The following is a 13,053-nucleotide window of genomic DNA, read 5'->3' on the forward strand; positions in this document are numbered from 1 at the left end:
AGTCTCCACTTGGGGACCACCAGCCGAAGCTGATCGTCAGATCATAGGGCCCGTGCCGGAACATAAGGCACAAGCAATTCAGCCAAATAGCTGGGAGCTAACCCATGCAGAGACTTGTACACTAAAAGCAAAAGTTTATATTGTATTTTAAAAACAACTGGGAGCCAATGGAGTGAAGCCAGTACCAGAGTAATATGTTCTTTCCAGGATGTACGTGTTAAAAGCCTCACTGCAGCATTTTGCACCAAATGTAGCTTAGCAACCAACGAATGACCAGCACCAATGTATAGTGAATTACAAAAATCGAGCCTTGTGGAAATAAATGCATGAATTAAGTCAGAGATTACCCTTCATTTATTTAATTTCCAGTCAAAATTGCCATTAAATACAAGCTATTAATTTCTGTGTGTCAAAAAAAGCTGAATATATATATATATATATATATATAATAGACAATTACCCAGCCTCAATAATAAAAATTTTTCTTCAGCATTTAGCCTGCAGGGACATTTTTCCACACCTATAAACATTTCTCTGATGGTGATAGTTTTGGTGGTCTACATCTTACATGGCAGTTAGGAATATCATGTCTCTATGCCTTTCAATAATAGTGTAAACTCCAATTTTGGAAATATCTGTTTTTTTGCTATTTTGCTTTTACTTTCCTTATGCAAACAGATTATCTTATATCTAATCTCCTCAGAAATATCTTCTGAAAAAACAACTAACGGGAAATTTAATAAATGGAGGTCTGACTTTTGCACATTACTGCATACTTGGGTACTTTTTGTCTTCTCTTTTTCTTTTGGTTGATATGATATTTCACTCTACATCTATAGCGGTGAATCTGGTGAATGAATCGCCTGCTAAAGGACCTACCATCTTTCTCTGGCTGAATCTTGGTCCTCTGGTACTTCCAGATGATGGTAGGTGGTGGGGAGCTAATGACATCACAGACAATATCAGCATCATCCCCCTCATTGAACTCTTGAGGAGTTGGAGCACTCTGGAAAGTGAGTTTTTCTGTAGAAAAGAAAAAAAATATACAGTTCATCCAATATTCTGTATCACACCATGTACATATAATACACAGTGTGGCAAATGTCAGGATCTAGTGTTCTCCTCAGGCTCTGTCCACAATAGACTTCCTGAGTGCAGACAGAATATGGGCAGTAATGAAAGAGCATGAAAAACCACAATTGCCTGAGGAGAATCTCCTCCTTTTGGAGAGCTCTCAGACCTTTCATAAATAACTCAAGCAAGGTTTCCCATGACGTTACATATATTACATTATATGTTTTCTCTGGATTTCAAAGCAAAAGTACAGTTTTACCAGCTAATGAAGTAAGCACTGGACAGAATATTCTGAAAACGGTGAATTGCTTAACAGTGGCTTAATTCTAATCTTACTGTAGGTTCCTGAATCTCATACGGTTTGCTCTGTAATTTATAGTAGAGCTTTTACTATTATACTAGCAAATTAATAATCTACTGATTATTTTTTTGATGATTAACCAAGTAATCAGTCAAAAAAGGCCAGACAATAAAAAAACATTTAACTGAACAATAACAAAACACACTGCCTTTTGAAAATTCCAAAAAACTTTATGTAGAAAAACTCAAACTAGAAGCCCTTTAAAAACCTTATGTTAAAACATTATTTGGCAAAAGATGCATATAAATGAGGATTCCAGTAGGTCCATTTAAAATGTGCACTATTATTATGCAAACTGCTATATAATCATTGGCAATTAATTTAGAATGTAACTTTATTATTGAGAATTATTGAGAAATTATGTAACTGTACAGCCCTAATTCACAACTTAATAAATTTGTGAAAAAATCAACTCAATAACAGATTTACTGTCTAGTAATGAAGCTGGAGTAATGAGGTAGTCACTTACGGTAGATTTTAACATTGACTGTGGCTTGGGTCTCCTTATCCCCATTCTTGGCCACACACTTGTAGATGCCAGCATTGTCCACAGTGGCACTGTAGATGGTGAGCGTGGACGATGCCTCATCGTTGCGGCTCACACTGATGTTCTGCCTGTTTGGCAGCAGCTTCTCTCCATTGGGAGCAAACCAATCTATCTCCTTAACTTCACCAACCACTGGAACACACATTTCAAGTCAACCAAGTATTAAAAACAGATATAGACACAGCTGTTGAGCTGTCTGTTCTCTCATTATCAATCATTTTTAAAGTACTATAGATTTCAAGGCTCAAGGACATAGTGGATATGTTGTGGTGGAAAAGTTTTGTAGTGGTGGGGGGGGCAGTATGGGGGTCATGAATGTTTGAAATGTATTTGAGATGATGTACTACCTGTGAATAAAAAATAAAAGTAAAAAAGCAAAATAACACTACTTTCAAGACTTCAAGATTTTTACCCTTTCATGTCTGCAGGAAGGGCAAAGCAAAACCATCTCCCTCTGAATATTTCAGGTATTTCTCATTCATAATAGAATAAAAGTTGTTTCTGCCCTTCACTGAGCATTTTCCGCAACATCTAGCAGTTTTTCAGTTGGAATGCTAGCCCTAAAAATGGACAGCGAGAACTGCTGTAGGTAACATTGCTGATGCTAATCATCTGAAGGCTGTACATGAAGGCATATATTCATTCAGAGTGCTTTGGTCAGCTCTGCCTTTAATCCAAAATGAAAGTGTTTGTTCTAATGCACTGCAGCGGGCAAGAGCTGGCAGACGTGTAGATGCAGGCATTACATGTAGGCTTAACTCTGATGAAATGGCTGCTGATTTGTTTCATCACAGAGCCAGTTGCCCACCTACCTTCGCACAAAAAGAACTTGGATTCTCCGACGCTGATCTCTCCATGGGGTGGCATGATCTCCACCTGCAGGGAGACTGGGAGGAAAGAGAGAGAGAGAGACAAATCACAGACAGAATCAAGAGGCAATCGTCCTCGCTTACCTACATTACACTAACAAGACCACAGTGAATTTGTTTTAATTAATTTCTGAGATAATTTGCCCAAAATAATTCCAATAGTGCTGTAAGATATAGACCATCTATATTGGTATATTGGTGTCACAACAATATCAATTTTACATTTGAGTGCCACTGATATATACAACAAACATTATATCCATTATATCGTTCTTTTCCATAAGATAGGAGGAAGATAACATGAATATGGTTCATGTTGACATGGTGGCAGAAATATACTGTTCCGTTTAGTGTAATTTTAACAGAATACAGAACAAAACAGTCCAATCAGTCAAGGTTTGTAGGATGTTCGTTCAGCACAGAGCAGCAAACTCAAAAAGAATGGGTTCACCGACTATTATGGAGGTATTCTGCCCTGAAATTAGCAATTAATGTAGGATTTGTTACATTATGCAGTATTCTGTAGTGCAGCTTTGCCCGCCTCATTCATGATTTTGGATCATTTTTGTGTTTCCCTCAGTGTTTTCTCACTACAATATCCATGATGCATTACACAAATACATCACACAACCAATGTGACACCCTAAGATGCTCAACAAATTCTAAATGTTAGTTGCTGATCAGCCCAGATTTCTGAGCATGCTGACCAATTAAAGCATCCTCCCAGGAAGGAAGGAGCTGTGGGAAGATAAAGACCGCAAGGCCTTACATTTGTGCACCCCTAGATAATGATGTATCAGTTGTACAGCCTTGGCTCTTCCCCAGGCCTACATTTCCTGAGAGAATAAGGGGAGGTGTAGGGGGCCGAGTAAGGGGAGGAAATGAGGCAGGGCTAGAAGAGAGGAAGGTGGTGAAACAACCCGTAACCATGGCAACCCTTAAGCACTGTCAGGAGTACTTATTGAAAACCTCTACGTCTGATGGGCAGGTTCTTTGACTAAATATGACAATTAGGACTTGGCACCACCTGAAGCAGCATAAATTACAAACCCTTCACAAACTTATTTTGCACTCGCAATTACCTGGGGTCCCAGTGCCTCCATGATATTGCACAGTAATGCCATAATCCTTAATTTTCTCTGGTTTAATCAGAGACACCTGATGGAGATCCCTCAGAGTTTTTTTCTCCTTCTTCTTTTTGCCTCTCAGTGTGCAATTGGGAAGTGTAATACCATAAATCATAGCATATTAACTTTCCTGAGATGAAGCTAATATCTTTCCTCTCTGTGCATCGACTTGAGCTAGTGACAGGAATGAGCCTCAATCTGTCTTCAGAAGCCAGATGCTGTTTGTTCGCTCTTGCTTTACCGGATGAATTAGAAATAAATCACATAACTCAAAAGTGAAAAGAGAAGAACAATGCATTTTTCTCCTTTCCTCACAAACATGTACTGTCCTCTTATGAATGCAAAATGACTAAATGAGCGCTATTGTTATGTAATGTTGTACAGATGCATTTGAAAATCCAAATATTTTCCAAATGTATCATGAATAACATTATTTGATGATATTTAGGCAGGCATGAATACAGGTAACAACCCCATGATTCCTAAGAACGTCTGTCTTATATTAGTAATCTATCTTACATATATATCAGTAATCTAACAATTATTTTGTCAATCAAGTAAACCGTTTTTTTTTTTTTGTTCTCGTTGTTTTTTTTAGGCCAAACAAAAAAATGGGCTAAACCGAACAATAACATACAATGCAGAGATGTTCAAAGATTCCAAACTACTACTGTACAACTAATGTAATGCTTTTTAGGTCATTTTTAATGCTACTTGAGAAATTCCTTTAACATTATGAACTTCTCATGGCCGCACATAGTATCTAGCAGAGTTTAAGGCAGAAGTTGTCCCTTCATAATCTGAGTACCATCACATCAATAATGCTAATTTACACCACTGCTTCTGTGGTACATGTTAATGTCAAGCTAACATTTACCACAGATGTAGATGTACATTTACTTCCCACAGTTGGTTTAACGTTATACTTAAGGACATTTAAGCATTTGATGCTTGTAACAAATATTCAAGGCATATATTTTATTCAGTATTTTACTGGAGTCACCTGTTGTCTGTTAGACATCTGCCAAGCTCTTCAGCTTAGACCTATTTAAACAAAGATTTTCATTTCAACTACACTTTTACTAGATAAACATGCATTTTGCTACTATAAACATACACATATTTGTGAGATACTGTGAGTTTTCTTTTTTTTTCAGTAACACACACAAAAGTGACTTGAGCATTAATCACTCCCACTTGTGGAGAATTTTCAGACTAGTGTTGTAGTAAAGACCACTAGAGTCGAGTCCAAGTCAAAACCAAGATCTGTACACGTCCAAGTCAAGAACAAGAATGAGATGAATATTGTTTAAGAATATGTATATATATATATATATATATATATATATATATATATATATGTGTGTGTGTGTGTGTGTGTGTGTGTGTGTGTGTGTGTGTGTGTGTGTGTGTTGTAAAGCATTTAATAATATATAGCTTAAAAATATTACTAATAACTATTATATTCTAGTGTTAGTCCAACTGTGCATTGGAACGTTTTAAGCAATTGATGAAGATATTCTCTGTCCTTTCTTCTCTAATACTTACTCAGAATCATCACCCAAAGTCAACTGAATACAAACCAACCAACATACATCTAATTTTATCATTAAATAAAAACACAGTACTAACAACATTCCCACCTGCCCTCAGGGGATATCTGAATTTTAAGCCTACATGGAAAGAATCAGTTAGATCAACTGGCATTGAAAAGAATTGATTTAAACATGTAGAAATATGTTTTATTCTATTTGATGATATTGTTGATATACAACAATTGTAGAAACAAGTTCAATTCAGCTCAGCTTCCAATTACCTCAGATAGACTCACTGAGCTTGGCTGGTCTTACCACCCTAAGACCGTGACAAGACCGAGTCCAAATGATGTTAAGACCAAGACAAGAGACTGAGACACTACAACACTACATTCTGCTGATTACAGCGTTACAATGACCTGAAAATGTCTGGTATATTTTGGATGTATTTCTACCACCACTAAAGGACACTGATATTTTATGGAATTTTATGATGGATAAACTGCTTGTTATTTATCAATAATGCTAAAACTAAAAATCAGTATCGTTCTATGGCACCAATATGATAAAATATAATACAGTATGCTGGTGAATACATTATTAAGGGTGGGTGATCGGAAGATGTGATCATTATTGTGATAAATTCTATCACTATGCTTTTCTATATCATGGCACCTCCTCAGTACGTCTACAACTCTGGACCACTGCATATTTATAGAGAGTATGTAAACAAGAACAACAACAATAACAACTAGTGTATAGTAACTACATAAACTGCTTATGTCATCTTTTTTATTAATGTATTTTTTAAAAATCAATCTACTCCTAGTTTTTCATAGCCATCACTAAATACTGTGATACATATTGTGTATCATGAACATGTCACCATGTAGCATGATGTTCAATTTTTGGCACATCACAAACTCTTAGATAATGTATCGCCCAGCACTGCTGTTAGGCAAATTTAAAATGTGCTTGGAATCAGTACAAGCTTTTGTACAGCTTGACAGCCTAATGGGCAAAATCTGATGCAGGTTTTGTCTACTCCCTTGGCTTTTTTATAAAACGAACGAGTAGCTAAAACTATTCAGAGAGGAGCTGACCTTGGTACAGACCACCTCCTATGGATCTATGCAATAAGCTGCCGAGTGAATGAATCCTCAGCAATGCTTAGCATAGAAAGATGCATTAAACTCAACATGCCTTTCACTTCAGCTCTTTGTCGAGTGGACTGCAGTCCATTCAGGTTCTCCCAGAGCCAATAAAGGCCCCAGGTAGGCCTGCTATTACTGTGTTTATCCATAAGCGCTGAAATGTCCTCTGCATTCTCGCTGTGCTTCCTCAGCATTTGTTTTTCTTTATGCAACGTTATTGGATCTAAAAGCATTTTGGGAAAACAGCTCCATATTTAATTCCCTGATGAGAATTTTTACTCAAAATTGACTTGATTTTATGTGACTTGTGCTCCACATTACAGCAATGTAATCATAATGTCTAGTCCATAATAATTTCAGAGCTGTAATCAGCAGTGACTGAAATGTGCTTTGCTCACTTCAGAGATGTGAACATTGGCCTTGAAGACAAGAGCAAGCTGCACCACTTGTTAGGCTTTGTCTCTAAAATCTAGTTTTACAAAGAAATAAAAAAAAAAAAGAAGAAAAAAGCAAGAGAGAACCTTGAATCTGTTCTAGACACACCAATACTCTGTTTGAATCAGTCAACACCATAAGTGAACAGGCCTGGAAAAAGTGAAGCGTAGCGCTATTGCTGTTTGAACTTCTTAGAATTGGTAATGTGGTCCTTCAGGCTCTAGGCTGAACAAAGCCAAGTGTTTGGATGTCTCGCTTGCCGGGCTGTTGACACAGTGAAAGTAAGACTGTCCTTGCTAAGAGCACGTGGAGACAAATAAACATGAGCGAACACAATAGGATGGTAAATCGATAAGCTTAATTAGAAAATAAATCCAAAGCAGCTCAGCCTTCACCATGACAGCTTGTTGCACATCCAGCCCCAAACCTGAGCATTCACCCTGCACACCAAGCACTTTTCCTTTTCATTTGTAATGAACAGATAACTGTGGCTTCGCTTGCCAATCTGCATAATCTTATTGATGAGAAGAATATAGAAAAAAAACACAAGGAAACTTTAGACAAAGGCCAATATTAAAAAGCTCAACAAGTCATACCAGATCAAAGCCACATTCACAAAGGGGAAAACGGTCAGTTTGGTACGAACATTATAGATGAAAATCTTTTAATATCAGCACTGGCCAAACTTATTGAATATAAAGGTAATACAGGCAGGACAGTATGCAGATAAACAGTAACAGGTCTTCAGTTCAAATACCATGCTGCACACAGACAAGCCAAAGCTTAAATGCTACAACAGTCATGTAAACTGTGGTAGATGATGACATTCAATGGTCACTAACTATCATTTAAAACTAAACTGAAAAACTGCGTAATGCTCAACTCAGTGAGCCAGACTGACAAAATGCACCGCCAGATTTAATGTGATCTTAAGAGCAAATAACACATTTTCTCAGCATGTTTAGCCTTTGCATGATATATCACCCTTTTCTCTCATTTGCATATGCCATTAGTGAATCTTAACAGAACACCACCCCTAAACAATAATGTTCTCAAACATGTTTGATCACACATGCAAGTTTAAATAAATTATGCATGTACATACACTTAGATGATTAACCAAGGCAAGTTTTGATCTGTTGGGATTGAGCTTCGTGGTAAACATTCTAGGAGCACATGAAGAGGAAAGTGCTTGTCTGAGTGCTGCAGAAGGATTTCAGATTGCTACAATTTTTGCTGCAAGAAATGCAGACGAAGGAGCACACTGTTAAAGCAATAAGCCACAAAAGACTGTTCATTGCTGTAATTTGAACAGTTAAGGGGTGTTGTTGCACAATGCAGATTAATAAAACAATGCCAAAACATTATAAAAAACACCAATGTGCATAATTAATTACATTTATTCTTAATGATAATCAGAATAAAAATGTATTGAGGCAAGCAGTGTATTCAGGCAATGTAGCATTCATTAACATTAAGCTGTGGTTTCCAAGCAACATATAGATCAAAGACTCTTCCATGAACAGTGCAATAGTTGGCTCATTAATACCGAATTCAGTAGATGTGTGTGGTCATATGCGTACATACATGAAGTACATATACACTATATTTCCATTCAAGTATTTGCTCATCTGCCTTCACACGCATATGAACATCCCATTCTTAATCCGTAGGAATCCTTTTGGGAAGGCTTTCCACCATTCTTCCAGAAGCATATTTGTGAGGTCAGACACCAATGTTGGACGAGAAGGCCTGGCTCACAGTCTCCACTCTAATTCATCCCAAAGGTGTTCTTTTTTTTTTTTTTTTGCTGAATTTGCTGAATACAGTTGCCGAAGCATTTAGAGTTCCTTTCACTGGAATTAAGGGGCCAAGCCCAATTCCTGAAAAACCACCCCACACCATAATCCCCCCTCCACCAAACTATACCCTTGGCACAATGCGGTCAGACAAGTACCATTCTCCTGGCAACCGCCAAATCCAGACTTATCTATCGGATTGCCAGATGGAGAAGCATGATTCATCACTCCAGAGAGCATGTCTCTACTGCTCTAGAGTCCAGTGGCGGTGCTTTACACCACTGCATTTGACACTTTGCATTGTGCTTGCTGATGTAAGGTTTGGATGCAGCTGCTCGGCCATGGAAACCCATTCCATGAAGCTCTCTATGCTGTTCTTGAGCTAATCTGAAGGCCACATGAAGTTTGGTGGTCTGTATCGATTGACTCTGCAGAAAGTTGGGATCCTCTGCGCACTGTGCGCCTCAGCATCCGCTGACCCCACTCTGTCATTTTACGTGGCCTACCACTTTGTGGCTGAGTTGCTTTCATTCACAATTGCTTCCACTGTGTTATAATACCACTGATAGTTGACTGTGGAATATTTAGTAGAGAGGAAATTTCACGACTGGACTTGTTGCACAGGTGGCATCCTATTATGGTGGAATTCACTGAGCCCCTGAGAATGACCCATTCTCTCATAAATGTTTGTAGAAGCAGTCTGCATGCCTAAGTGCTTGGTTTTATACACCTGTGGCCATGGAAGTGAATGGAACACCTGAATTCAATTATTTGGATGGATGAGTGAATACTTTGGGAAATATAGTGTTTTTTATGGTTTTGAATGTGCATGAGATTTAAAAACAGATACAGAATAGGTTGGATACAATCATCATGTTGCTCAGTCAGGGTTTAAGATAGAAAATGAAGTCATCAACTCAGCAGTTTTTGTCAAGTGCTGGGAACCGCAGAGATGTCTGAACACTTTTTTCACTTTATTTTTCCCTGCTTTTACCAGTGATTGGAAGCTGTTGTTACATTCAAAATTATGCTGACTAGTTGTTATTTGATGCAGCATGGCTATTATAACATTGAAACACGCCTTCTGTTTATCATTAATATGTATTTCTTTGTTAACATGTCAATTCTGAATGGCTTTCACTCATCACCCTGGTAACTTTATGAATATGGCCTACTATAATGCACAGTTTGCATGGCTTAGCGTGTTTACTGCTGCATTTTATGAATCTGGTCCATTGTTGTGTATGTTAGCAGTATAAAAGCCTACAAGTTAGTTTGTTACTACAAAGTGAGCTCAAGTTATCACTTTTATCAATGTGTTATTGCACATGCATGTTTATGACAAAAGGCTGTCATCACATGCTCTCTCCTCATGCAAATTCTTTGGTGTGGTAATTCATTCATATTAACCTATAATGCTGCCAAACAGCCAGTCTTCAGACTGCCCTGGTATATAAATCATTATATAACCAAGACAATGACATTGATGGAAGTAAAAAAAAAAGCAAACTAAAGAGCTCCTATTAATCAGGGCGGTTTCAGAGAGACATGGAGAAGATGAGCTGTCCACATGCTGTCGACGCTCTATGTCAACTTGGAACAGGCTTAAATCTTTGAGGACCAGATTAAAGCGATTCTCCTGCAAACTGACTTTTTTTCACAGCCAGTTTATTTTTACCATTTCGAGGCACGAATAAAGGTGCTTTGAAATGCCATGCCAGACAAGCCATGAAGGGAAGATGAAAGACCATGGGCACACTCATACACAATGTCATTTTTCCCCCCGTCAACAGATTTAGGACTAATAAACACACAACAGTTCAGAGACACAGACATCCACTCTTTCACCAACACGCAGAGGACATGTCACAGGTCCCACCTGAAGACAGTCTCAGTAAACATGCCGATATTTGACAGGCTTAAAAAGGGAAAAAGACAAAAGAGAAGATCTGACAGCAGCACTGCATTCCCAAATTAATACCGAATAATGAACATCAAAGGGCACTGCTGGGTGGGCTGGCGAGTGTGTGAGAATGATCACACTAAAACCTCTTTCACATGACATACTTGTACACAGAATACTATTTTAGTCAAAAATAATAGCTCCATTTTAGGAGTGCTAGATTTTGAAAGACGCATTACCACTGCATGCTGGGGGTAAGCACTGTGGGTGCAGCAGCACATCAATTCTGATGGCAGAACCACGACAACTCAAAGAACCATTTAAATCCATGAATGGTTCTTTGCATGGCTGAATGCTTTTTCTCTATGATGGAAAAAACTCTTGTGCATTAGTTCATTAAAGAACCTAAAATGGTCTTGTATAGCAAGTGCTATGAAGAACTTTTTCACTAAGAGCAGTAATTCTATTAATGTCATCCATCAATCGATTAAATTTTGTTTTGTATTTGCTTTTTTCTCTTTTGTTACATTGTTAAAGCAGTAAGATGACAGTGATTATTTTATAGATTTAATTCTTGCAGAGCTCAGTAAACTTAGCAAGAACAATTGGAATCACTCTAGACTGGAATCAGCAAATTATTGCAACAAACATGCCATTGGCCAGTTTATTATTTAAATTTTGGACAATGTGACTTGCAGTTTTATGAAGTAAATAATGTGAACCAGGTAAGTGCACTGAATAAGCACTGCTTTGAATTTGATTCAAATGTGTAGAACTAGCACTTAAGTAAAACAATACATCAACACCATTATTGCTAAAAGTAAGTAAAAAGAACAACAGTAACTGTGTTGACATATTTCCTTTAAATGGGACAAATGTGCTCATTTAAATTAGATAAATTCAAAGTAACATTTTGTTTAGTGACTTGCACTGTATTTAAATCTTAAATATAATGTTATATAAATAGGCAACTTATTTTTAATATAAGATATTAAAATGCCAGTTTTGCCCTTTAAGAGTAAATAATGCTATTATAATTGCAGCTTTGGCTAATAAGTACTCCTGTGAGTGCATTTCATGTGTTCATTTAGCCCACACAGTTTGAGTTTAAAAAGCCTATTAAATATTAAATGAAAAACAAAAGAGGCCATCAGCCAATTTGGCTGAAAGAAACTGGAATCATTGGTGCATCCCTACAATAAAGGTTCATCAACCTGATTTTGGTGAGTTTACTGTGAATTGAAATAGAAATGTGTCTGTTTTGATCATATTGATAACATATTAATGAGAGGAATCATACCATGTTGCTTTGCAGTAACATTTTACGCATCACCAAATATCAAAACGTCGTTTTTCAAATCAAAATCATATTATGGCAAGGCCTACGGTTCACACCCAGAGTTTCAATCTAGCATAATGAACTAGGAGTATTATCTTATTATTAAAATGCAATTTACTTTAGTGAAACAAATTCAAATTGATTCAAAGCAAGACAAATTCAATATTGCTATTAGATGACTGGCAGGTAGTTATAAGCAATGTCCCGGTTCAGTGAATACATTGTTACACAAATTAACCACCATCTGAGATAAAGGTGAACTAGCTCAGTGAATGTGTCTGAGGGAAGAAGTATCACAGAAACTAAAGGACAGGTAAACTATACACTGTGGAGAGGAGGGTAATGCTAATAGCGTGTCTTGACGACTTTCCAAAGACGGCTATGTTTAGCGCTATAACTAGTCCTCTGCAAGCCATAGCAAATTGAAATGACTGTCTCTCTTGTGCTATTTGAGGCAGCAAGTATCTGAAATCATATCATTGTCATTATCACGCTTTTGCTCGCTGCGTGTGCCTGTGCCGTCTGCACTACCCTCTGATGAACTACACAGGAGAGTAATTGCTGTTATTCCAACTTCTATACACGGCAAAGTATGCGTGCCTAATTTGAGGTTGGCAGTAAATGAGACAGGGCCCATTACAGCGGAATGCCACACAAAACAGCTGTTTCAGCAAAATAATCCAGCCGTGCATCGAGGTCGTACAACCAGAGCACGACAACACACATCTGTAGGACTGTTTGTCTCCAGAAAAAAGTGCCTGGTTGTAGTGTGAACCTGGCACATTTCTATGGATACCAGAGGCAAGGTCCACCGTCAGGTTGGAGCCTGGCCACTTTGGAAGTAAGTGACAGTGGATGCCAGCTCAGAGTGGAGGGGGTGAAGAGGGGCTCATTAGAGAACCCCTTTCTT

The 13,053-nt window shown here is 37.8% G+C and overlaps 1 protein-coding gene across 14 annotated transcripts in view; it reads right to left on the reverse strand.

Moving 5' to 3' along the window:
• ncam1a (neural cell adhesion molecule 1a) overlaps nucleotides 1-13,053 on the reverse strand; it is a 244,826-nt gene that overhangs the window by 84,629 nt on the left and 147,144 nt on the right. For all 14 annotated transcript variants that reach the window (XM_017719838.2, XM_017719843.2, XM_017719840.2 and 11 more), the window contains exons 2-4: nucleotides 2,795-2,869; nucleotides 1,905-2,114; nucleotides 880-1,023 (exon numbers count right to left, since the gene is read on the reverse strand). In XM_017719838.2, the coding sequence (XP_017575327.1) occupies nucleotides 880-1,023; nucleotides 1,905-2,114; nucleotides 2,795-2,869 (429 nt within the window). The remainder of the gene's footprint in view (nucleotides 1-879; nucleotides 1,024-1,904; nucleotides 2,115-2,794; nucleotides 2,870-13,053) is intronic.

This window comes from Pygocentrus nattereri, chromosome 16, assembly GCF_015220715.1.
Source record: "Pygocentrus nattereri isolate fPygNat1 chromosome 16, fPygNat1.pri, whole genome shotgun sequence".
Taxonomy (NCBI): domain Eukaryota; kingdom Metazoa; phylum Chordata; class Actinopteri; order Characiformes; family Serrasalmidae; genus Pygocentrus; species Pygocentrus nattereri.